Genomic DNA, 19,454 nt, shown 5'->3' with positions numbered 1-19,454 from the left:
TTTTGCTTTGTTTGACAGCAGGTATGGGTTGAGGGGGCACACAGGCCTGACCCCCGTGTTCCGTTTAACCATGTGAGGAGACCCACGGCAGTGCTGGTGGTCCTGGGGGACCAGCCAGAAGAGCTCAGCCGGAACCACTGGCTTCGAGGCTTTGTGTTCATTTCGCCTTCGGCCCCTTCTCGATAGGCTTCCCGATGTCCTTCCCCCGGAGCTTGAGGCCTGAAACAACGAGCCAGCAAGATGCTGACCACTCTGCAGCTTCCTGCACCTTCCCAACCTCCCTGCTCTGCCCAAGCTTCCCACCATCCACTTGCCTCACAAAGCCTCCACACCGGGCCGCTTTCACATCTGACAGCACACCTGAGAGTGGGCCAGGCTGGCCATGGGGGCCCACTCCAATCCCAGAGCTCAGGAAACTGAGTAGGGGGACTGGTGTGAGTTTGAGGCCAGCCTGAGCTACAGAGAGACTCTACATAAAAAATAAAATCTAAGCCAGACGTGGTGGTGCACGCCTTTAATGCGCATAGGCCAGCCTTGTCTACAGAGTTCCAGGACAGACAGAAAAAAAATAAGTAAAAATAACAAAATCTAAAAAGATGAGAAGACAAACATCTTGATGTCTTGTCCCAGAAGAACTGGAACACTGCACTGGGCCTCATGGAGGTGCACTGCAGAGGTAAGCCATGTGCCATGTAGGCACCCTGAGAACAGTGTGTTCTGGCTGGATGTTAGCTATAGAAGGACCCAAGTCCCCATGTCCTCAGGGTTCTGGAGTCCCACCAAGCCTCAAACCTTTAGGCAGGATTCTAGTAGTTTGGCCTCAAGAAGACAGGGGCCTGCCATCTCACCCTCGCCACCCCTTACAGAAGGGCAATGCCTTGTCCAAGACTGCTAGGGAAGACACTCACCGATGGCTCTCTCAATTTTGCCCAAAACCTGGTTATTCGGAATGGCCCGTCCACTTTCATAGTCTGCGATGACTTGCGGCTTTTCATTGATTTTCTGAAGAAAAGATGCACCTTAGCCATACTAGCTCAGTAAGATGTGCTGCAGAATCCAGACGAGGTACCCACAGGCAGCCATCTTTGTTTGGGGCCCCTGGTACCCCCATACAAACAAGTCTTGTACAAGAAAGAGCCACAGCTTCTCTGACCTGGCTTTCCCAGAGGATTTGGGGTGTACTAGGGTAAGGTCCCGAAGCTGTGCAGCGAGCCCACCTTCCCTATACTGTCTAAGCACCTGTCACCTGTCCCCACTCCACAGCTGCAAAAGGCTCACCGTGGCCAGGTCCTTCTGTGTCAGGCCCTTGCTCTGCCGGCCCCGCTGAATCACTTTGCCCACCTCCAGGGTCACCCTGTCATGATGCAGCTCCTCTGTCTCCCGGTCTAGCTTGGCTGTGTTCTTAGTGATGGAATGCTGCTTGTTCTGGCCAGCAGCCCCTGGAGGCAATGTGAGCAGAACAGAGCAGAGTCAGTTTGCACAGAGCACAGGAGAAACCAGACTGACAGGGTCCCAGGCCCAGCTGACCTGGACTTCACGGACCTCAGAGCCCTGAATCTCAATCTTCCCACAGCAGTGAGAAGTTAGCAGTCCCTGCGGAGCTCACACCACCCAGAGCTACGCTGACTGGCAGGTCCCCAGGGCACTGCCCAACCATACCACCAGGCAAGCCGTCCCACAGCACATCCTGGCTTTGCGGGTGGAAACTTGAGTACCTACATTTCTTGGATGTCTCCACATCTTCTCCTCGTCTCTGAGCTGCTAAGATGGCCTAGAAAACCAGAAAGTGGTTTTCAATCAAAATGAGCTTTGGGGGAGTGTGGGGCACAATTCTGGCAGCTGTCTGCCAATTGCATGCTGCTCACTTTTAAAAGACTGATACATACTGCTGGCTAAAACAATCCAACCTCATCACAACAGTGTCCTCTGCCCCCACTCAAGTCTTACTTCCCATGTTTGGTTGATCCATGGTCAGCTTTAGTTCCAAAACATTAAATTCCATATACCAATTCATAATTTTAAAAATTTTTATGTTCTGAAAGGTGTGATACGGTTTCATACCAGCCCCACTGTCTCACCTGAGACATAAGCCATGCCTCTGTCCACGTGTGTCTGTGCTATGCGTGTTACCTGCCTCTTACTTATCTCCATGACCACCTCTTTGGTTAGCAGATAACCACCAGGGCATCAAAACAGACTTTATAGTCAAGAAATCATGATGAACGAGCCTAATGCTACTTAACAATGGCCATGTGATTGACATCGCTCTAGGGCATCATTTAGATACTGTATCATTTCACACCATCCCTAAAAGAAGGGTGAGTGTAGGACCAGAAGAGAGAAACCACATTTGCACAACTCTGACTACAGTGCACTGTTTTAACAAGTTTTTCACAACCATTAGTTACAACTGGCTTTTTAAAAATGTACTTATCTTTATTTCACGTGTATGAGTGTTTGCCTGCATATATATCTATGTACCACATGCACACAGTGCCCCCAGAGACCTAGAACTGAACTTACTGACAGATGTTCTGAGTCCTCTGCACGAGCAGCAACACTCTTAACCACTCCCAGCCACCTCTCCAATTTAGCACTATTCTTCCCGGTGCCCAATTTATAAACTCTGTCACGGTTATTTCTGAGTAGGAAAAACACAGTACATACAAGATCCAGTACAACTCAGGTCCAGGCATCCACTGAGCAGCCTCAGAAAGTATCTCCAAAGAAACAGGGACACTGTACACAAAACCCTCAATACCCAAATAATGTACATTAAACCACTCTAAAAGAACCAACTCACTTCTACACTAGACAGGCTTGAGCTGGGAATGGTGGCACACGACAGCGATCCTAGCACTCAGGAGGCTCCGATGGGAACCCAGGCCAGTGTCAGATACGGGGCAAGACTTGTTTAGTACTAAATACACAAGGTCCTATAACTGCTATCAACACCACAATAAATAAGTTTTGTGTGTGTGTGTGTGCATGCACGTTTATACACATCTACACCAACATACATAAGGCTAACAGGTTCTTTATTGAAAATAGAGCTATTCCTCTTTCAAACTCTGCTACAAAGCAGGAAAGAGTGGAATGCTGGCCTGGCTTCCTCGGCCAGTATGGCTCCTAACGAGAGATGACATACCCCGCAGATCCCTGCAGTCTCCCTGGAGACAGGACCTCTAACAGTAACATAATGTTTCGGCAAAGTGGTTTGTGAGCCATTTTCTGTGTACTATGTTCAGACTTTCTACACACTTGGGATGTGACTCCACATTCCCTTGAAAAGAAAAGGCTTGTGAAGTTGGCTTTGCCTATGCAGCAACTACACCAAAGCAGGCCAGTACTCCTCAAGGTACCACAGCACTCAGGGCTCAGGAAAGAAAAGTGGAGAGGGCACTAGGCCACAGGAGGCCACCACTGCCTCAGACAGTACTCTTTATAGGCTGAGATCGCCTGGGCACCAAGCCACCAGCGATGCCAGCTCAGGCTGATACCAGGTACGGACAAAACCTTCAGCAAGAAGACTGCCCCTACCCCGGCTCCGTAGACTCCTGTGCCTAATACCCCTGCTCCTCACCCTACATTTCGTGACCAGCCAGGTTCTGTGACCTACTCTTGTACCTGTCCTGAACCCTATTTCCATCTTCATCCAGGTCCCCACCCAGGCCTGTCCCAGTCCAGAGCTCGGGTCACATCCCATCCCCCAACCCCTGACCCTTGTCCCAGCCTCGCCCAGGTCAGCTGCCCTCTGCCCCAGTCTTTTTCCCTACTCCGTCCCCACCTGTTGTCCCACAAGGTCCCCACCCTCGTCCGTTCCGTTCGGGTCCCCACCCACTGCCGGATTCCCCAGGCTCGGCCCAGCGACCGCAGCGCACCGCGCGGCCCTGTAGCTTCCCGCCGCCCCCCACGGGCTGGGCACCTGCTTAGACTTGGCCTGTGCGGCCGTGGGGCCCTTCTTGCGCAGCACCGTCACGGTGTCCCAGTCGCTCTCGGCCATGGCGCGGCGGGAGAGGCGGTCCGTCCAGCGGCTCTGGCTCTGGCAGCTGCTCGAGACCCGGCGCGGCGACGCGACGTGCCTTCGTCGCCTCCCCGCTTCCGGCGCTTGCGCCGCGGTCCCGCCCCTGGCTCCCATTGGTCGGTGGTCCCAGGGGCCGCCACTTCCCGAGATCCGCGGCCAATCGGAGCCCGGCTAGTCCAGGGACCCTCCGGGTCCGCCCACGGGCGGCGCATGGAGGTCGACGTCTGATCTTCGCTGTTGATCAAGACCTGTGTCTGTGGGGATACGAAAGGCAGAACACCAGGGCCGGGAGGAACGTGGGGGCCGAAGGGAACGGAGAGGGACCTTAGAGAAGAGCAGGGAGGACCTGGAGAGGAGAGGGAAGGACCTAAGAAAGTGGGGGACCCGGACAGGAGAGGAGTGGGGGGAGCTGGAGAGGAGAGTGGGGCACCTGGACAGGAGAGGGAAGGGAAAGGGGAAAACCTGAGAAAAGAGCAGGGACCTGTAGGGGATCTGGGGGTGGAGGGAAGGAGCGGAGCACGCGAATCTGAGAAGAGTGGGGGACTGGGCGGAGAGGGGCGCAGGCGACGCCCTCCCCCTCGTGCTAGCGCAGGTGCTGTTCTAGTGTAGAGAAGGGAGTACAGAGCCTACTGATCCCAGCGGGTCTCCTCTACATCCCGAGCAACCTGTGCCAGTGTCCCCCACACTGGTCAGTACCCTGGTAACACGTGTCTTCCCGAACACGCCTTGGGACTGAGACCTGATAAAGAATTCAGGTTCAGATTGTTTGCTGTAGTTTTGGACTGTACCTGCAGTTTGAATTTCCGTTCCTTTGGAGGTGTGCTGGGGGGGGGGGGATAGGGGAGGACAGCAGTTGGCAAATTTCGTGAGAACCCTAGATGGCTTTCTTTGGAGTACAGGAAAACAAATTAGTTTAAAAGTAAAAGCTCATCATGACGGTTGTTGTGCACTCCTTTAATCCCAGCACTTGACAAGCAGAAGCAGACAGGTTTCTATGAGTTCGGGGCCAGTCTGGTCTACATAGCAAGTTAGAGGATAGGCAAGACTACACAGAGGAATCCTATCTCGAAATAAAGATAAAAATAAACAACTCACCTTTGTAACACCAGTACTTGGAGGTGGAGACAGGAGGATCAAAAGTTCAAGGTTCACTTTAGCAAGTTTGAGGCCACCAGGGCTACATGAAACCCTGCTTGGGGGAGACAAAAATGGTTATAGAGGGGCTTAAGTGGTTAAGAACATTTGCTGCTTTGCTGAGGACCCAAGAACACCCACATCAGGTTGTAACTCCAACTCCAGAGGGATAGATGCCCTCTTCTGGCCTCCGAGGGCACCAGGCACACATGGTATACAGACACGTGTAAAGGCAAAACGCCTATACACATGAAAACACACACACATTGGTGGGGGTGACGTTTTGTCTTTTTTGAGATGGGCTCACTATGTACTGGCCTGGAGCTCACTGTGTAGACTAGGCTGGCCTGGAATTCATAGAGATCTGCCTTCTTCTGCCTCCCAACTGCTGGGATTAAAAGCATGTGCCATCACTCTGGGTACCAAAAATAAATAAATAACACTTTTAAAATTTAAAAATGAGGAGATGACTTGGCAGTTAAGAGCACTGACGACTCTTCCAGAAGACTTGGATTCAATTCTCAGCACCCACAAGGTGGCTCAGGCATCTATAACTATAAGAGATCTGATGCCTTCTGGCCACCACAGACACTGCACACATATGATGCATAGATATTCATGCAAAATACAAATATGAAAGACTTAAAAATTGTGGGCTTTTTTTGAGACAGGGTCTCACTATATAACTTTGGCTGGCTTGGAACTTGATAAGTAGACCAGGCTAGTCTCAAAAATCACACATCCATGTCTGGGGAGACCAGAAGAGAGCATCAGATCCCCTGGAAGTGGAGTTTTATTTGAGAGTTGTAAGAGGCTGGGTGTGGTACCACACACCTTCAATCCCAGCACTTGGGAGGCAGACGGATCTTTGGGAGTTCCAGGCCAGCCAGGGAATACAGTGAGAGCCTATCTTAAAAAATAAATTATGATAATAATAGAAATATAAATTGTACACATTTCTTTGTTTTTGCTTGCTGTTTTCAGCTGTGTTCACTCTGATTGCCTTGTCACATTTTTTGTGGAACTGTTTTCTAAAAAGAATAAAGGGGACTGAAGAGACGGCTCAGAGGTTAAGAGCACTGGCTTCTCTCCCAGAGGCCCTGAGTTCAATTCCCAGCAACCACATGGCAGCTCACAACTATCAATAATGAGGTTTGGTGTGGGTATACATGCCAGAACACTGTATACATAATAAATATTTTTTGGAAAAGAATAGAAAGACGACTCAGTCATTTTCCTAGTGTTTGATCCCGTTTCTCCATTGTTATCAGCGTTAGCTTGAGAAAGCTCAAGATTTCTCACTGATGAACTCACTGGTAGCAGATACAACAGATTTGGTCCCTGTCTTAGGGTTTCTATTGCTGCACCAAAACACATGACCAAAAAGCAGTTGGAGAGGAAAGGGTTTATTTCCAGATCACAGAACCATCATCGAAGGAGGTCAGAACAGGAACTCAAGCAGGGCAGGAACCTGGAGGCAGGAGCTGATGCAGAGGCCATGGAGGGGACCTGCTTACTGGCTTACTTCTCATGGCTTGCTCAACTCAGCCCACCTTGTAGAACCCAGGAACACCTGCCCATCACTTGCCATAGTCTGGGCCCTCCCCATTGATCCTTAACTGAGAAAACGCCTTACAGCTGGGGGCAGTTCCTCAAATGAGGCTCCTTCTCTGATGACTTTAGCTTATATCAAGTTGATACACAAAACTAGCCAGCACGGTTCCTGAAACTAGAATTTTGATAAATACAAGTCCATTCATGAATGAAAAACATCCACAGTGGCGTAAGCTGTACTTGCATCTTTTGATAAGAGATTTTTGTCTGCTTTGTGTGGGGACAGGGTCTCACCAGCTCAGTTGGCCTCCTCTCTCAGGCCTCTTCCTGAGTGATGGGAACACAGGTGAGTGCCTGGCTGGTGAGAGTGTTTTTCTTTTATATTTTTAAATTTATTTTATGTGGGGGCTGGAGAGATGGCTCAGTGGTTAAGAGCATTGCCTGCTCTTCCAAAGGTCCTGAGTTCAATTCCCGGCAACCACATGGTGGCTCACAACCATCTGTAATGAGGTCTGGTGCCCTCTTCTGGCCTGCAGACATACATGGAGACAGATTATTGTATACATAATAAATAAATAAATATTTTTTAAAAAAAAATTTATTTTATGTGTGCACTCGTGTGTGGGTGGAGGGCCACGCACGAGTAATGTGATCCACTTCCAACGACAGCTCTGGAGAGTCGGTTCTCTTCCGCTGCGTGGATTCTGGAGCAGCAGGCATTTTACCCTCTCACCAGCCTGAGAGTTCTTTTTTTTTTTTTTTTTTTTTGGTTTTTCCGAGACAGGGTTTCTCCGTAGCTTTTGGTTCCTGTCCTGGAACTAGCTCTTGTAGACCAGGCTGGCCTCGAACTCACCGAGTGCTGGGATTAAAGGCGTGCGCCACCACCGCCCGGCCAGCCTGAGAGTTCTAATTCTCTTCCCTTGCGGGTGGTTTCAATTCTGTTGACATCTTGCAACCTGCATGACTGATTGGGAAAGACTGACCACTGGCCTGGCAGGTGCAAAGAACCTTTCTCCTGACCGGGCGGTGGTGGCACACGCCTTTAATCCCAGCACTCGGGAGGCAGAGGCAGGCGGATCTCTATGAGTTTGAGACCAGCCTGGTCTACAAGAGCTAGTTCCAGGACAGGCTCCAAAACCACAGAGAAACCCTGTCTCAAAAAACCAAAAAAAAAAGCCCTTTCTCCTTCACTTCTAGCTGACTTAAGTGTCCAGGCATCCTCAGAAGACATTCCTGTTCATAAACATCTTAACCCATTCTTCTTATTTGTGGGCTGCAAATGCACAGTCGTTCCAACCTGTTTGACTCCCAGAGAGTGAAACAAGAGAGAGGTCCAGCTAGATGCTGGACACAGGCTGTAATCTAAGGCATTGTCAGCACCGTATCTGGGTTCAATGTGCATGAACTCATTACGAGGCATCCCAGGCCATGGGGGAGCTCTGCAGGAACAGCTGAGCCAGTCCCACGGTGTATCCACTCCGGCTAGCTTGGGCTTGAAGACAGACCCCTCCATCGCCTGCCATGTCCCACATGGCTATCATTAGGAATCCAGCCATGGTGTCTCCTGCCCAGTCCTTGCCCCCCGACCCTCTGGGCTCAGACAGATGCCATGAGGCTGCCCTCCTTTTCTCTCTGTGGAGTCACCAGGCACTTTCAATCCCAGCTCAGGGTCTTCCGGTGTGTTCCAGGCTCAGAGGTTGCTGCTCTGGAGAGAAGCCTCAGCAGCTAGCATGGTAAACTATCTCCAGAGACAGTGAGTCCTCTGTTCGCTTATTTAACATGAGTGGCTTGCCTGCATTAGCCACTTCATCATCACACATTTCTGTAGCCTGCTGGAACACAAGTTAAAGATGGCGGTTTATTTCTTCCTTTTAGGATCTGAGTCCTCTCCAACCTCATCTCTTCAGCCCAAACACGCACCCTCTCTTCCTTCCTGTTTTCTGCTTTGTTTTAAGTCAGGCAAACACTGGAGCTCTCCCTTGGTTGCTTCCTTCCGTACTGTTTGATGCGCAGTCTCTGACTAAACCTGGAGCTCCACTGGACTGCCTGTTCAGAAAGCTCTAGGGATCTCCCTGTCTCCCCCTCCCCGGGACTGGGGTTGTAAGCACCCAGCACCTACATGGCTGCTTGGGATCCGAACTCAGGTCTTCAGACTTGCATGACAGCCACTTTACTGAATGACCATCTCTCCAGTCTGCCGTCTCTCTTTCCTTCCTTTCTTCCCCCTCCCTACTATTAAGCCAAATCCTAGGACAGCATGTACATTTTGTGTTAATATGTAAGATTTTTGTGTTATGTTAATTATATAATATCTTAAAATAATCTTGTGTGGGAAAAGTCAGTATATTTTTTAAAAAGGATACCAAAGCATTACAAAATGTAGAAAGATAATTGTATGAATAGGAGTGAGATATAGCTCAGTAAACTGGAAGCCATTTTTTAAAAAAAAAATCTATAAAGATTTTTATTTGAGACAGAAATCACTATGTATGTCTGACTGTCCTGGAACTCACAGTGATTCACCTGCCTCTATGGCAGGCTTTTTCTTTTTTCTTTTTTTTTTTTTTTTTTTTTTTTTTTTTTGGTTTTTTGAGACAGGGTTTCTCTGTGGTTTTGGAGCTTGTCCTGGAACTAGCTCTTGTAGACCAGGCTGGTCTCGAACTCACAGAGATCCGCCTGCCTCTGCCTCCCGAGTGCTGGGATTAAAGGCGTGCGCCACCACCGCCCGGCTAGGCTTTTTCTTCTGGGCCACCAACCAGCTCCCAAACCACAACAATGGAGACTTATTATAAGTTTTGAATGCTCGGACTAGCTTAGGCTCATTTCTGGCTAACTCTTTTTAACTTAAATTAACCTGTTTCTCTTTATCTACTTTTTGCCTTGGGGCTTTTTACTTTTCTGTCCTTCTGAATGTCTTACTTTCACTGCTTCTCGTCTCTGGCTTGCAGCTGCCTGGCTGGCCCCAGGCATCCCTCTCGTTCTCTTCTCTCTTCATCTGTCTGTTCCTCTTGAGCCTAGATTTCTCCTCCTATCCATTCTCTCTTCCTGCCAGCCCTGACTATCTCTCTCCTGCTTAGATATTGGCATCCAACTTTTTATCAGTCCAATCACGTGCCTTCGGCAGGCAAGGTGAAACAAATGCAACGCACCTTTTCATACTTGAACACATCCTTATATCATTTAACAAATGCAGCATAAACAAACGCAGCACACCTTTGCACAGTTCAAGCAGTATTCCAGAGCATGAACAAATGTAACACATTTTTACCTAGTTAAATATTCCACAACATGCCTCTGCCTCCCAAGATATTTTATTTTTAATTTTCTGTATATGGGATAGTGGTGGGCGGTGTGTATGTGTGTGCAGTACCTCTAGAGACCAGAAGGGGGTGTCAGATTCCTTGGACCTGAAGTTAACAGGCAGCGTCAAATTCTGCCACTACAGCTGCTCCTGTTGCCCTGGGCTCTGCCTTTGACCTCCTCAGCACAGCAAAATCACCACACTGTGCTCGCTCTCCATCCCCCTATGAGACTATTGGAGAAGCATCCTAAACAGAAAGCCAGAGAGAGCATAGGCAACCGAGGATCTCTGTCCTCAGCTGCCCCCTCAGGTCCTCCGTTCTGCACTGCCGGTTGCCCAATGCTTACAGACAGTGGCTTCCATATTCTGTCATTTCTCTACAGTTGTGGGCAGTCAGGGGCCTGACACTGTGTTGTGTAACAGTTTCCTCTGGGTTCCCCATGACCGCGAACCATCTTGAAGCAGAGAAGCTGTGATCACCCATAGGAGACCCTCAGGAGATCAGAACTATTGCCATTCCCTCATGTAGAGACGATGCTCACAGACCCCCTTCTTGATGCATAAGCAGCAAACAGCTTCTGGGGAGTAGATTACTGGTGGTATAACTGCCTGTGAGCTGCACAGGGCCTTTCTGGAGATGGAGCTGTCTTTGAATTGCCTAGACTTCTGTAAGTGACCCTCATAAACTCACTGTGCACCAAAATGGACTAGGACAGAATGTTTCCTTTGGTCTGCCATTGCTCTCTACCTCTATGGGGAATGAAAATAGCATCCCCAGAAAAAGTCACATACCACCTCGTCATGAATAAAAACGGCATTCTAGAACTTTAGTCCTCAACTGTCCCTTGGTTTCTAGATTTAGGAAAACAGTTCTTAAAAAATATTTATTTTTAGCTGGGTATTGGTGTCAAATGCCATTAATACCAGCACTTGGAAGGCCAGAGCAGGATGATCTCTGAGTTTGAGACCAATCTGGCCTAGAGAGTGAGTCTGAGACAGCCAAGGCTACATAGAGAAATCCTGTCTTGAAAACACAAAAGCAAACATTGTTTTTTAACCACGTGTGTATGTGGGGTGCACACATGTGGAACAGGTGCCCTCTGAATCCAGAAGTGGGCACCAGACTCCCCTTGAAGCTGCAATCAAAGACAGTTGTGAGTCACAGTTTGTAGTGTGTACGGTGATGGGGAAGGTTCAGGAATCCTTACCGAATACCATATTTGAGGTTCATTTCTGAACTTCTTCCCATATATCCATGACTTCAGAAAAAAACTTTCAAATTTTACTTTGACAGAAGGTGTTCTGATCCATTAAAAGGAAATATAGGAGCCGGGCGATGGTGGCGCACGCCTTTAATCCCAGCACTCGGGAGGCAGAAGCAGGCGGATCTCTGTGAGTTCGAGACCAGCCTGGTCTACAGAGCTAGTTCCAGGACAGGCTCCAAAGCCACAGAGAAACCCTGTCTCGAAAAACAAAACAAAACAAAAACAAAAAAAAAAAAAGGAAATATAGGTAGGTAGGTAGATATGGCTGGACTGTCTGCAGTGCCCGACAGCAATAGGGTAACCGTGTTTCCCCTATTAAACAGGGTCTAACTGTGTACTCCAGGCTGGTCTAGAGTTCTTCTGTCTCAGTCTCTTGAATGCTGAGATTACATGTGATTACATTGTGTGCATTACTGAACTTGGTTCAAAAGATCAGTTTCGATAAAGTTAAAGTCAAATTTGCAAACATTACAGTTCAGAAGAGCTACTGGTCTATACTGTTATCTCAAAAGTCATTACATTTAGTTTAAGTGGTTTTTTTTTTTTTTTTTTTTTTGGTTTTTTGAGACAGGGTTTCTCTGTGACTTTGGAGCCTGTCCTGGAACTAGCTCTGTAGACCAGGCTGGTCTTGAACTCACAGAGATCCACCTGCCTCTGCCTCCCAAGTGCTGGGATTAAAGGCGTGCACCACCATCGCCCGGCTTAAGTGGTTTTTGAGTCAAGGTGCTCCCGTGTGGGTCAAGCTTCTGTCACACTTGCCTGCCTCTGAGTTCTGGGGTTGCAGGCATGCGCTGCTGTGCCTGGCTGAATGAGTGTTTACTCCACCATGAAGTTTCTTCTGTGCTCTTTTCACTAGCGTGACAGCGCAGACAAGGTTCAAGGACGGTGATGGAGCTGGCCAAGTGCTGCCAGGCCAGTCCTCACCACCAGCAGCTGTGAGCCCCCGCCAGCTGCTCAATGTGGGGAGGGAAGGCAGGGGCAGGTGTGAGCGGATGAACAGGCGCGGTGAGGGTTGTGCTATATGGAAGAGTGGATCAGAGAACCTAACACCTAAGTAAGCAGCAGTCTGTGTCCAAATTCCAGGGCCAGGGAGAGACTCTCCACTTGGCCTGTTCTTTGGACCAGGGCATAAGACTGAAAGAATGTTGATGTTGTGTGAACTTTTTCTGGAAGACACATACAGGCGCCTACTCACACCAAATAAGGCACCAGCAAGAGATGAAGGTACAGTTCTACTAAAGTCCAATTCGGCAAACAATTGAGTTTATTGGGTACTTCCGAAGCATGAGTGAGTAGAGGAGCAAATCCCAAAGTGGCCGTAAAAGTCTCTCCCAGCGCGGATGACGACTTCCTTATGCCTGCATAGGTGGCGTCTCCCTTCACATAACCTCCACATTATAACTCTAGCCCTCCTGAGAACAAAAGACTACATATATCTGAGGCAGAACTGCTTATATCTGGCAGAGGGTGAAGGAAAGAGGGGCTGAGATCTCAGGTCTGTGACCATCCCCACCCAATTCTTCTATGAGGGAATATCAAGTCCCAATCTTGAGGATCACCTGGGAATAGTCACAGCTGCCGATGTAGGCGGCAAAGGCTGCTATGCTCGAAGGGATAGCATCCTACCACGGTAGGAGCCCCTGTGGAGAATGTGATAGGGAGGGACAGGGACACCCGGATGCCGCAGGTGGAAGGGGACCCCTGGGATCTCGAGTGTTGAGATTACATCACCACAGACATGTGGCTGCATGGCCTTGGAAGGATGGCTCCATTTGCTAGGTCTGAGTGGGAGCAGTGCTGGTACAGGTGTGTGGGTAACAGCGAGGCTACCCTGTCAGATGCCAAGAAGGTCCCGCTCACAGCCCTTTCCCTCTCTGGACGGCAGGTGGCATACTCGCTGTTCTCTGAGAAGCTAGGAAGCCCTGTGCTCTGCGCCATCACCTGACAGCCAGCCAGTGTGAACGATGGACCTGGGCCCTGGACCACAGAGGTCACAGTTCAGAAATGCTACCATTATATTTTGTACAAATGACGTGTTTGTGGTCATGAGAACCCAGAGTTACCAGGAAAGACAGCGGCTTTAACATGAGGCTCTAAGGCCCGGAGAAGGCCCAAGCCAAGCACAGGGAGGGTGGTACTGCCTGGTACAAAGGATTGTGGCCAAGCTGGGCCTCGGCAGGAGAGTCTGATCCCCAGGGCTCAGCTCACTTCCATAGTCAACAGTATACTTGCCTATGGCAAGACAGGAGGCAGAGATGAGAAGTGCTGCAAACTTGCCAGCCAGCTAGCCCAGTCTAAGTCAGCAGTGGCAAATGAGAGCCCCTGACTCAAGGGGAGAGGTGAGGAAAGACACCCGAGGTTGCGTTCTGACTTCCACACACGTGCGGTACACACTGTCCTGTCCGATCATCACAGCCCACCCCAACCAACTCTGTCAGCACTTGAGGTCCCAACCTGTTTTGGTGTGTCACCTCAGCTGTCTTCAGGACAAAAGCTACGGCACACGCCCATGCAGAGTCAAAGGTTCTACTGAAGAGGGGGTTGTGGTTGATCCCAGGACTCAGGGAGTGAGCAGGTGCTGTGTGGGTCCTCTTTAGTCTGCCCACGGGACACCCCCAACCTCTGCCTGGCCCTCTGGTTGTCTTGTTGGGTACTTTTGCTTTCTTTTTAGCAGAAAGGAATGCACGTGGGAAACCCCTGAGTAGTCCAACGATAAGGTGACTCACCCATTTCCCAGTCAGCGAGTGAGGTGAGTCCCCGGGATGTCACACAGTTCTGTGCTGGTGGGTGGGGCAGTAGCGAGGCCACTTCCCATTCAGGACACCTCCCATCTGTTGACCTGGTCTAAGTCTGTACACACTCTGCACACCAGTACACCACCCCTCCCCCACCCAAAATGCACACAAAATCTCAAAAGTAGAGAAGTCTAAAGGCCACATTTGTGGTGGCAGCATTGAGCCAGCAGGCTACAGTTAAGTTAGGGTAATGTCACTCTCTGGCTCAGCTGCCATTAAGGGCAGGGGGTAGTGTCTTGCTGGTGAAATCTTTGATGGATGTGGGTGAGGTGAGGTCTGGAGAACAGAGTAGATGCTCTGCTGTGAATGAGTCTTTCTCTCAGGCTAGGCTGCTAGTGGCTCAGCACACGCTCAGGCCTCTCAGGCGCAGCCTGAAGGAAACACCTCCTTACATTGGTAGAGCTGAGAGAGTTCCTGCAGGTGGGGACTCACTAGTGCTTGGGGCAAACATGCTTTAGCGAGATCATCGACCCAGTGGCTGCCTGAGTTCTGTCAGAAGACGACAACCTCGCTGCCACATTGGTGGAATTCTTGATTCGGTTAGGGGAATTCCACCTCCTGACGAAGCACGAGTGCAGTCGGGACGGCCGGATCAGTAGCCCCAGCTTCAAACAGTTTTCATCCTAAACCGTTTTCACGGTTGCAGGGGATCTCCTTGTGACCAGGATCTCACCTGGACTCCCCTTCCGCTCCCTAGTCCTTGCAATCCTCGTGAGATTGCTACTGTAGTTATTAGGGGCAGAGCCTGTTCTGGCATCCCTAGCAAGCCACGCTCAGGCACTTGTCCTCAATAAGCCAATTAAAGAGAAAACTCACCAGTGAAAAGCAAGAAAGATTTACTCATTGTGGCCAAATTAGAAAGAAAGACAAAGAGATCCAGTGACACAACCTCCCCCCAATTCACCTTTAGGGTCCTGCATGAAGTTTAACTTCAAGTAGAGGCCAGAGTTATGCATCACTAAGTAGACCGGGTTAAAGTGTGGTCCTGCAATCACTAACCCAACCCATTGTCTCAGCTCCAGTCTACCCTGCAAGATGGATTGAGGTTGCAGATCTCTTCCCAGGACACAAGTTTCTCCTTTGGTTGGTCTGGGCTTCGGCCTTTTCCTTTCTCCTGCATGAGATTCCTGGAGAGTATTTCAGTTTCTTGGAGTCCATTATTTTAGGAGCCTAATAGCCAAAGAGAAAGGCTATCGTAGAATACTGTTTTAAGACGCGTCACATTTGCCAGCTGGTCCGTAAGATCTCATCCCCTACACCACCCCGAGGGGTGCACTACCTGACTGGCCATGGACGATACCCTGTTCCAGTTGAAACAGCTAGAGAAACTGGCCAAGAAGGCAGAGAAGGACTCCAAGGCTGAGCAGGCCAAAGTGAAGAAGGCCCTCTGCAGACAAATGCGGACTGTGCCTGCAGGCGTGCTGAGAACGCCATCCGCAAGAAGAATGAAGGTGTAAACTGGCTCCAGATGGCGTCCCGTGTGGATGCAGTAGCCTCCAAGGTGCAGACAGCTGTGACTGTGAAGGGGGTGACCAAGAATACGGCACAGATCACCAAAGCTCTGGACAGGGCGCTGAGTGCCACGGATCTCCACAAGGTGTCTGCGGTGATGGACAGGTCTGAGCAGCAGGTGCAGAGCCCGGATGAGCAAACATTGGTAACGGACGATTCCAGGAGTTCTGCCACCACGCTGACCACACCTCAGGAGCAGGTCGACAGCATCATTGTGCAGATTGCTGAGGAAAATGGCCTGGGGGGTCTTAGACCAGCTCGGCCAGCTTCCAGAGGGTGACTGCTGTGGGTGAGAGCTCTGTGCCCAGCCCGGAGGACCAGCTGTCTCGGAGGCTGCTGCCCTGAGGAATTAGCATGCCCTCGGCAGGTGTTGCCTCCCTTCTATGATGCACTGGAGGCTTCTGCCCCACTTTCTCCAACCCTTCATCGCTGCCTTGGCTCTTTTCCAACCTGTCGGGCTGGGCGCCTTAGAACTGAGCCTTAGGTTGAGCAGTGGGCCTCTGTCCTGGTATTGAATTTGCACAAGTGTGGGTGACTCATATGACTTGTGGCCCACAGCTGGAAGAGGGCAAGTTCTGTGTTGTCCTTTGCCTATGTGGAGTTGACAGGGTTTGACCAGCAGCTGTGTGGACTTCAGCCCAGGGCTTCATGGCCTTCAGTTTCCAGTGAACACATACCTGCTGCTTGTTGTGGCCAGGGAGGATCAGAGCCACACCTTTGCTAGGCAGCTCCTGGGAGCCTCTCCCCGACCTCTGCAGACAGGAAATTCTGTTATGTGACAGCCCTGAGTAGGTTCCTGTGGACTTTTTGTGTACCCAAGATGTCCAGTGCCACCAACACTGGCTGGGGCCTTTACAGGTGGTTCCTCTCCTCCATCTTCCCAGGGCTGAGTTTGTTCCTTGGCTGCCACTCCCAGCTGGCTGAGTTGGCCTGGGTTTTCTGTCCCTCAGCTCCCTTCCCCAGCCCACAGAACTGGCATCCAATCTCAAGTCCAGGTGCTCCCTCCCGAGAGATGCTTACCCTTCCTCAGCAGCTGCCTCTGGAAGGGCTTGGGGCCACTTGGGCTGCGCATCTGTCTGATGGTGCCAGGCCTCCAGCGTTGTCGCTTTTCAGGACCTTTAAAGTTTCTCACTCTTGAATGTGAGGGCCCCTGACTCTTCTGTTCTTTTAGATACAGGCTGCTGCCCTTCTGCCTTCTCCAGGGGAAAGTCAGGGTGGCTAACAAAGGAAACCGGGCCAGTCATCTTAGGCTGCGGTCAGCTCTTTTACACCCTTTTTTTTTTTTTTTTTTTTTTTTTGGCATAAAACATTTTATTGGGGGAGAGAAGCAGAGAGAGAGGGAGAAGAGAAAGAGAGAAAGAGGGGAAGATAAGAGAGAGCGCATGGCCACGCTGAAGAAACCTCTTTTACACCCTTTTGTAGTGGGAAGCTGGCAGGGAGCAGGCAGTGAGACTGCCTGGGGCAACCTGAAGGCTGTGTGTATGGGCCGCTGTTGTAGTTTCTGTCTCCTGAACTTTACTCATTTTACTCATGTTCTTTTTTTTTTTTTTTTGGTTTTTTGAGACAGGGTTTCTCTGTGGCTTTGGAGCCTGTCCTGGAACTAGCTCTATAGACCAGGCTGGTCTCGAACTCACAGAGATCCGCCTGCCTCTGCCTCCCGAGTGCTGGGATTAAAGGCGTGAGCCACCATCGCCCGGCCTACTCATGTTCTTAAAACTCCTGGTGGTTTTGTTTCTTTGCCAAAGTGGAAAGGACACAGCAGATGGGGTGTGTTTGTCCAGCCCTCATCACAGGCTGAGCAGGGCAGTACTGCCTGCAGGGTTACACTCAAGCTTGGATACTTCACCTGGACTTGCTGTTCAGTTCTTTATTAGGCCAATCAGGAGTTTTAGACAGACACAGTAACAGCTTCACAGAGTTAAACTGTTTCTGTTCTGCACTTCAGGGGGCCCCTCAGTGTTCCACATTACAAAGCTGATGTTGGGGGCGGGGACCAAGGTACAGTCTAACCACGGCCCCTCAGGCTTCCTGAAATCAACCTGCGTGACAGGTGTTGAGAATAGTTGCAGTCTCTCGGGACAACTTGTGAGCTCTCTGAGTCCTGGAGGGTGCAGGATTTGTGGAACACTAGTAGATTTGGGGGTGCTGAGTTGGGTTCATCAAAATAGGCATATCTGCCTTTAAAATGCTGTTGCAAATAAATTGATTGTTGGAGAATAAAAAAAGATGTGTTACATTTGTTTATGCTATGGAACATTTGTTTAATGATATAAAGATGTTTATGTTTTATGTTGCATTTGTTTAACTCTAGGAAGCTGTTACTGTGCCTGTCTAAAACACCTGATTGGCCTAATAAAGAACTGAACAGTCAACAGCAAGACAGGAGAAAGGATAGGTGGCATTGTGAGGCACAGAAAACAAATAGAAGGAGAAATGTGGGAGAAAGGGTAGGAGGAGCAAGAGATCAAGGAGCCAGAAAAGAAGGGGCCGGTCACCCAGCTACACAGCCAGCCACGGAGTAAGAGTGAAAGTAAGATACACAGAAGTAAGAAAAGAAAGACACACAGAGGCAAAATATAGACAGGATAATTTAAGAAAAGCTGGCAAGAAATAAGCCAAGCTAAGGCCAGACATTTATAATTAAGAATAAGCCACTGTGTGTGATTTATTTGGGAGCTGGGTGGCAGGCCCCTCAAAGAGCAAAGAAAAATGAGCCAAAACAGTAAAAAGAACCAACAGCGAGCCGGGCGTGGTGGTGCACGCCTTTAATCCCAGCACTTGAGAGGCAGAGGCAGGCGGATCTCTGTGAGTTCGAGACCAGCCTGGTCTACAAGAGCTAGTTCCAGGACAGGCTCCAAAGCCACAGAGAAACCCTGTCTCGAAAAACCAAAAAAAAAAAAAAAAAAAAAAAAAAAAGAAAAGAAAAAAACCAACAGCAAAGGCCACAAGTGTCTCTCAAAGTCAGCTACAGAACGAATGCAGAGGAGACTCGGTATCGTGCAGAGGTGTCTATTCTTTTGACATTGTGATATAACATTTACAAGTGTTGGGATGCATTCACGGCCGTCCTGGGATACATGCTGCAGGCTGGACATATCTGGTGTAGAATATTGGTGAGATCTTGATCTTGGGTGGTGATGGTGCACGCTTTTAATCCCAGCATTCTGGAGGCTGAGGCAAGCGGATCTCTGTGAGTTCTGGTCTACAGAGCGAGTTCCAGTACAGGCTTCCAAAGCTACGAGAAACCCTGTCTTGAAAAACAAAACAAGGCCGGGCAGTGGTGGCACACGCCTTTAATCCCAGCACTCGGGAGGCAGAGGCAGGCGGACCTCTGTGAGTTCGAGACCAGCCTGGTCTACAAGAGCTAGTTCCAGGACAGGCTCCAAAACCACAGAGAAACCCTGTCTCGAAAAACCAAAAAAAAAAAAAAAAAAAAAAAAATATTGGTGAGATCTAATTATTTTGTGTGTATACATATATATGTGTGTGATGTTATTTATACATGGTTTGTAATGTGTGTGTGTAATAAAATAATGCATACATTCCTGCTCTCTTTCCATATCAAGGATCCCAGGGATTGAACTAGGGTCATCAGGATCGGTGGCAAGTGACTTTACCCACTGACCTCCAGAGCACCAGGTATGTACTAGGAGCGCGATTGTCCCAGGAGGACCTAAGCCAACCCGCGGCAGCTCACGTCAGCCCCTCATCAACTTCACTAGGAAGCGAGGAAACAAGCTCAGTACCAAGCCGCGCGGGGCCGGCCAATCGCCGCTCGCTGCGGCTCCCTGCTCGCTCCTGGTAGGTTCCTGCTTCCGTCCGTCAGAGGAGAGGGCCCAAGGCGGCCCATTTGACAAATCGACGCCCGC

At 49.8% G+C, this 19,454-nt stretch overlaps 1 protein-coding gene and 1 pseudogene across 1 annotated transcript; one reads left to right on the top strand and one right to left on the bottom strand.

Annotated features, from left to right (window-relative positions):
- Nucleotides 1–3: 3 nt before the first annotated feature.
- On the bottom strand, nt 4–4,104 carry Edf1 (endothelial differentiation related factor 1). The gene is made up of 5 exons (XM_057755371.1): nt 3,926–4,104; nt 1,720–1,771; nt 1,279–1,439; nt 909–1,002; nt 4–219 (listed from the first exon to the last, which is right to left on the bottom strand). Exons 1-5 carry the CDS (start codon nt 4,001–4,003, stop codon nt 158–160), a joined length of 447 nt encoding a protein of 148 aa, XP_057611354.1. The 5' UTR covers nt 4,004–4,104; the 3' UTR covers nt 4–157.
- An 11,258-nt stretch (nt 4,105–15,362) lies between these two features.
- On the top strand, nt 15,363–15,930 carry LOC130864348 (charged multivesicular body protein 1a-like; annotated as a pseudogene).
- The last annotated feature ends 3,524 nt before the right edge of the window (nt 15,931–19,454 follow it).

This window comes from Chionomys nivalis, chromosome 22 (genome assembly GCF_950005125.1).
Source record: "Chionomys nivalis chromosome 22, mChiNiv1.1, whole genome shotgun sequence".
Taxonomy (NCBI): Eukaryota; Metazoa; Chordata; class Mammalia; order Rodentia; family Cricetidae; genus Chionomys; species Chionomys nivalis.
This window is presented reverse-complemented; position numbering and strand designations above follow the sequence as displayed.

Excerpts from the sequence above, each read along its gene's own strand:
- Edf1 (XM_057755371.1), bottom strand. The coding sequence starts at position 4,003 with ATGGCCGAGAGCGACTGGGACACCGTGACGGTGCTGCGCAAGAAGGGC. Across the intron at positions 1,440-1,719 it reads TGTGGAGACATCCAAGAAAT|GGGCTGCTGGCCAGAACAAG; the intron begins GTAGGTACTCAA and ends CATTGCCTCCAG. Across the intron at positions 220-908 it reads CAAAATTGAGAGAGCCATCG|GCCTCAAGCTCCGGGGGAAG; the intron begins GTGAGTGTCTTC and ends TCGTTGTTTCAG.